A 6,583-nucleotide genomic window follows, 5' to 3' on the forward strand; every position below is an offset into this window, starting at 1 on the left:
GTGAAGCTAATCTCTTTCATCACTTTCAAAACAAAGTCCCCTCACCTTCAGGCAGGCAATTTACAAGCTGTCAATCAAAGAGACCTTCTACATCCATACCATTCAACTTGCCAGGGTCCAGGTGTGGGATGCAATGTGTGACAGACTCACAATCAGGGTCACAAAACAGTGATTCAGGAGTAATGCTGCAGGAGTCATTCATCTGGAGCAAATACATTTTTCTATGTCAGGGCCATGCTTCTTTATTTCTGATATCAATAGTTTCCAACCAGAATAGTGAGGGAATGCCAAATTTATGTAGAACATAGGGAACTTTTAGACTTAAATTAGTGACAACCTTGAAGTAAGGCTCATCTGAGAGGCATTTTTCTATCCAGCAAGATTTCTTACATTTCTAGTACAGTAAAAGCGGTGTTATCCGGCACTTTATCAACCAGAAAGCTTTATTAACCGGCATTTCTGATATCTTCCAATACAAATCTTCAGTCCAGTAATCGGGACTAGTGTACGGCCCAGGAGGTTATGCAATTGCACATTCTGCACTCTACTTTTATGAAAAAGAGGCAGAAGACGAGTAAGCCAGCTGATATCAGGGATCTAATTCAAAAAAGCATCTTCTAGGGCAGAGGTGGGCAAACTACAGCCCGTGGGCCAAATCTGGCCCGCAGGCCTCTCCTGCCCGGCCCCTGAGCTCCTGGCCCGGGAGGCTCGCCCCCAGCCCCTCCCCTTCCCCCGCAGCCTCAGCTCACTGCACGCCGCCGGCCCGGCGCTCTGCGGTGACGTGGCTGGCTCCAGCCGGGCAGCGCGGCCGTAGCACCATCAGCACCAGTGCTCCAGGCAGCGCGGTAAGGGGGCAGGGAGCGGGGGGGGGGGGGGGTTGGATAGAGGGCAGGGGAGTTCAGGGTGGTGGTCAGGGGGCAGGAGTGTGGATAGGGGTCAGGGCGGTCGGAGGGTGGGGAACAGGGGGAATTGGATGGGGCAGGGGTCCCAGGGGGGCAGTCAGGAAGGAGACGGGCGGTTGGATGGGGCAGCAGGGGCAGTCAAGGGCAGGGGTTTTGGAGGCAGTCAGTGGACAAGGAGAAGGGGTGGTTGGATGGGGCTGGTGTCCTGGGAGGGGCAGGCAGGAATGAGAGGAGGGGCTGGATGGGGTGGCGGGGGCAGTCGGGGCGGGGGTTCTGGGGGAGGTCGGGGGGGTTGGATGGGGCAGGAATCCTGGGGGGGACATCGGGGGCGAGAAGTGGGGGGGGTGGGGAGAAGATAGGGGGCGGGAGCCGGGCCACGCCTGGCTGTTTGGGGAGGCACAGCCTCCCCTAACTGGCCCTCCATACAAATTTCCAAAATCCAAAAACCCCTCAGGCCAAAAAGTTTTCCCCTGTTCTAGGGTGTATCATAGGGTCATAACAAATTCAGCCCAATCTCCTACACCTTCTACATCTACAATGATAATTGATGTTGATAATGACCCTGCGGCGCTGCAAGATCCTGAAGTGCCTTCTGAATCATCAAAGAAAGATTAAATTAGGTTCAGTATAGTTTTAGTGTTAAGTACAGAGAAGCATTGAAGTACCTCAGATAACAGGTAACTGTGGGGTAAATGTGAACTTTTTGATCGCTGAATTAAATGAAGAACACACCAAACACCTGGAAAGAGACGCATAACATATGCAAGTTCTAACCCTACTTTCTCGTATTGTTTCCATTGCAGCTTACTAGCGGCAAGTGGAGGAAATCGGCGGACTGCTAACGTGGTGGCACATGGATTTGCCAATCTCTTTATTCTAGACAAGAAGACCCTCAATGAAATCTTGGTGCACTATCCAGACTCTGAAAAGCTCCTGATGAAGAAGGCTAAGTATGGCCCCTGCAGTGTTGGTTTAGATACAGAATTAAGAATTTTGATTGATAGTTACGTTTGTTTCTTAGAAAAACTAGTTCTTGTTGTGGGATTATCATGGTAACTTTTGGTAGATTTCATGAGGTCACGGCAGGGATGCCAGTAGTCAGGGAAGGGCAGTAAAGATAGAGAAGTTAAGAACCAAGTTTCAACTCTCCTTTCCATAAAGGATGACAAACACATAAGTGTTTAGAAGCAAACAGGACCCCTCAGGTGCTCAACCAGTTCCTCACCTTGGCCTGCATTTCCTGGGCAGGAATACTGCAAGATAGTGCTCAATTTAGGGGCACATTTTCAATGGTGCAGTTGTGCGGATACAAATGAGCCTGTAGGCAAATGCTTTTCTGTATCCACAGGTTGATGGACTATAGGAGCTGGAGCTCCCTTCCTACCTTTCTGTGATTTCCAGGAGCCCTAAGGGTGTACAAATGCAGGTTTTAAAATTAGGCCTAACAAAAGCATGTCCAGGGTCTATGTATACACAGAGTTTAGCTGGGTGTGGTCAGTGCACAGATTTGTATTTATCAACTTCCTTTTCTCCCCACTTTGGCTGTATCTCTACAGATCCCCTCTTTGCCCCAATCCTGTTTAGACCTGACCAGCTAACGTGTTGTTCGGTTACTCTCAGCACTGCTGGAATACTATACTATACTATACTATACTATAAATAATGGTCTGAACCTCTGTTTTAAATCAATATAACTTAACTAATCAAATTAAAAACTCCAATTATAAACAAAAAAACCAGGAAAACAAGTCTCTCCAAAAGACTTAAAAAAAAAGGTAAAACAATGTAGCACTGGTAAAACAGTTAATATTTTTACTATGCTTAAGCCACTAACTTTGTGTGCTTGATTGTGGCATAAGGTTGGTGTCAAGCACCAAAACAGCTGGAGAAGCTTCTCCCAGCTTCCTGAACCTTGCAAGAGAAAACACAAGCATATTAGTGATTTTTTCAGATTACAGTGAGGATACCAATTTACAGTTGCATTCGCTGCAATAAGCTCCCTCCAACATTCAGATGAACGAGAATTCCCATTCACCCTGCCATGGTGCATCAGCGCCACCACTGTTCCATTCCTCAATCCCTGGGAAGTGGTTCAGTAAAGCTTTGCACAGACAGAGGTTTGCCTACAAGCCGTGCAATCCTTGAACAGAAATAAAAGCATGCTAATCTGCTTCTTGTTGCTGCTCATATCTGCTGTCCTGTGTTTCTAGTCTACAGCTGCATATGTAAGTGAGGGAATGGTCCCGCTCTTGTGTGGAACTTTCCTGGCTTCTGCACTACCCCAGTGAAGTGGGCTAGCGAAAGGATCTGAGTCCTCGCTCCCACTTCCTTTACCCAGTGCCCTCCCTGCCCTTGAGGACTCCCCTTCCACTCTCCTGTCTGGCAGAGTCCTCGTAACCCCGAAAGGGCTGGGCCCAGGATTCCTGAGGAGCTCGAAACCCCAACCCTGCTGTGGTCACCTAGGACAGGGGCTAGGGTGTCCTCACTCTGGGGTACTCTCTCTGCACTGGACACTTCTCTGACCCACTGGCCATTACATACAGGTTAAAGCAAATGCAAGTTATTTAATCAACAATTAATTTTAAAAAGAATGAGGAAAAATGGGAAAGTTTAAAGGAAACACGTCAACCCGCTCTGTGGCAGGGATCACCACAAACAGTGTCTCTGGAATGTCAGGGCAGTTCACAGTCTGTTTCTTCTAAGTCCCAGGCCTTCTTCTCAGGCCCTGGCTGTGCTGCCGGGATGCTGTGAGTTGGACACTTGCTCTGGTGGTGGCCCCATGCTCTCAGGCTCCAAGTGGTAGGACCCTTCTGCCAAGTGTCGCCCCCGCCCTGTCGGGGTTACGATCCAAGCCTGGCCTGCAGAGTCTTTTGGCTGAGGCGTGTCCCTGTGCTGGGCCCGCTGCCCAGGGTCCCCCTCGGTCTCCCCAGCTGCTTACCGCACCCAGCTCCAGACTGCTCCAGCACCACTGTCCCTGCACTGCTGCTGCTGCTCTGCCTCCAGCTCCCTGGACTGCTTCTTTGGCCCCTCTGGCTCTGGTTGCTGCAGCTCTGCTCCCAGGACAGGTCTGCTCTCTCTGGGCTGTGCCTCTGGCTTGGGGGCTGCAGCTCTGCTCCCAGGACAAGGTCTGCTCTCTCTTGATCTGGCACAGCTCGCTCCCCAGCTCAGCTTGGGCCCCTGCTTTTTCCTTAGCTCAGCCCCACTCCGTCTGACCCAGGTAAATCCAGCTCACACAGAAGATAAGACTTCCCTGGCCTCCTGACTCCCTGATTAGCCTGCCCGCCCTGTCATTCAGGCTGACCTGGAGTTTTGGCCTCTCCCCATTGTTCCTGGGAGCTGTCAGTCTCAGGGTCCTAATTCCCCATTGACCCTTTCCCCTTTTTAGTACTGGGAGCTAGCCAACCAAAACACCCCCACTGAACGTTAGTAAGGGGGCAACAGTCCCCTTACACATAGTTTACTGTCACAAGTAAGTTCTTGCTGCTGTTAGTGCCTGAAAAACCAACAGTTTTGGAAGAGTGAGGTCCAGCCTAGTTTGCCATGTGCATCATCAACAAAACTACCCACTAAAATATGATTCCATTATCTTTGTTGGTGGTAATCAGGCATAGCACAGAATGGGAAGTCCATGGATTGTTTTCCAGATATCACATTGTATGGGCAGTGCTGGCTACTAGAAAGCTTTTGGTTCTATACAGTGATTTACTGAAGGAGTATGACAGAGACATACACCAACCTGCCACCTTTCTGAGTCTAAGCACCAAACAGCGATTCACACGGCAGGTCACTTCAGTGCACTATCACTTCTATTCATTTCAGTGCAAAATCCACTAGCAGAGGGAATGCTCAATGTGCAAAGACCCATCTGCAGTGCAGACCAGAGAGGAGAATTTTGCCCCTCGTGCACATCCCGTGGCAGTAAAGGAGTGTGCTCTCTTTTATGTCTGTTTCTCACCTTACCCTATACAATCCTCCTTCGATGCGACCTTGTTTGGAGCACACATTTGTTTTACCTGCATCCTGCAGAGAAGAAATAGATTTCAAAATTCACACAGCAGCAATTTGCCATAGATCCATACTCTGGTGAATGGTACCTTCCTTCCCCTTTTCTTTTCTAAGTTTGGGATGAAAAAAGACCCTGAAAAAAGTTACAAGGGTTTCATGCTTTCATTTGGAGTTTTAGTAATATCTTAGCATTAGACTCGGCAGTTCTCACTGTGGTGCGTTATCGTCCATCTTATCTACAGGGTGCTACTGAAGGAGAAGGGTAAGCCCACTGAAGAGCCACAAGCACAAACAAAAGGCTTGACCAGTCTCTTTGCACCAAAACCAGAAACTCCCAAACTATTCAAAGCAATGTTTGGAGGGTCAGGAAAAGGAGGCCTCGCTATGCTGCTCAAGATGAAGCAACAGCAAGCTGCTCAGGTAACCCACCACAAATACAAAAGACTGTTCACAATGCTCAAGGGATAAGCAGAGGGAAAACCCAAGAGAGGAACTTACCAGGTTTGGGCAAACATATTGCATGAAATCCTGGCCCTGCTGAAATGACCAAATTCCTAGTTACTTCAACAGGGCAAGATGTAACCCATAGTGCCTAATCACAAACATCATGGGTTCAAAAGTTTGACTCAAATGTTATTGGAGTCCTGTTCTGCCTAGGACAGAGTGAGCAAAAGCAGAGTGGCAGCAGAGAGAAAAAAGGTCAAGGGAAATGGGAGTAAGAACTGCTTTTATATGGGCCTTCGGGGGCAACTGAGCCATTTTTAACCTTTAACAAAACCATGATGCCCCTTGAAAGCATTATCCTACAACCAGCAACAGAATCCAGCTGATGGCAAAGCACTGCTTAACTTATTGGCTATTCAAACTCTCACCTTTTCCCTACTGCTTTACAAATCATGGAGACAAATTTAAGATTAACACATTTAGCAAAAACTGAGCAAATCCAAACAACTTCTATAAATAAAAGTCAAATTTATGAGCAAGTAGCAAGCCATTAAATGTAATAAGTAATTCCCACACAATAGCCTACTTTAGGGAATAGGCAAATTAATAATAATCTTGTTCTGTTCTACTTATCCACTAGTAGGTGGCAGTAGTAAATTCTGTGTCCATTCCCATATTCCTACCCATACCTTAAGACTCCACACTCAGAGTAGATATGGGTTCTTGGATTTTGTCTGCAGTGCTAAGAAATGTATAACTTTTCATTACAGGAAAAAACTGAAGAAATGAAACCTGAGCCAGAGGAAAAGAAACCTGAACCAGCACCAGAACCCACAGCCCCACCTAAACCATCAGTGGAAAAGGAAGAGTCAGTTGCAAATTTTCAACCTCCACCTAAGCCAGTTCTGCACAGAGGAACCACTAACAAGTCTCTTGTCATCACCATGGCTCCTTCCCCCATAGCAGGAGAAGGAGAGGTTCTCACTGTTGAGGTCAAAGAAAAGAGACAGGAGTAGATGGTGGACTGGGTTGTGGTCATACCTAGAATCTTTCTGAGGGGAGAAAGGGCATGGTGTAGCTTTGAGTCAGAGTGCAGAACTATTCTCTTCCCTCATCCCACAGAGAGAATGTACTTTGCCTCCAGACCTTGATTGTGGAATATTACATTTTGTGTAGCAAAGTAATTAGAGCACAGATTGCACCCTTACGCCTATTTATTTTTTGCTTCATCC

The 6,583-nt window shown here is 47.7% G+C and overlaps 1 protein-coding gene across 1 annotated transcript in view; it reads left to right on the forward strand.

The window, feature by feature from the left end:
• CNGB3 (cyclic nucleotide gated channel subunit beta 3) overlaps nt 1-6,367 on the forward strand; it is a 121,293-nt gene extending 114,926 nt beyond the window's left edge. The window contains exons 17-19 of the mRNA XM_077808675.1: nt 1,706-1,852; nt 5,150-5,327; nt 6,122-6,367. Coding sequence (XP_077664801.1) covers nt 1,706-1,852; nt 5,150-5,327; nt 6,122-6,367 — 571 coding nt within the window. The remainder of the gene's footprint in view (nt 1-1,705; nt 1,853-5,149; nt 5,328-6,121) is intronic.
• The last annotated feature ends 216 nt before the right edge of the window (nt 6,368-6,583 follow it).

The sequence above is a fragment of the Eretmochelys imbricata genome, chromosome 2 (assembly GCF_965152235.1).
Source record: "Eretmochelys imbricata isolate rEreImb1 chromosome 2, rEreImb1.hap1, whole genome shotgun sequence".
In the NCBI taxonomy this organism is placed as follows: Eukaryota; Metazoa; Chordata; order Testudines; family Cheloniidae; genus Eretmochelys; species Eretmochelys imbricata.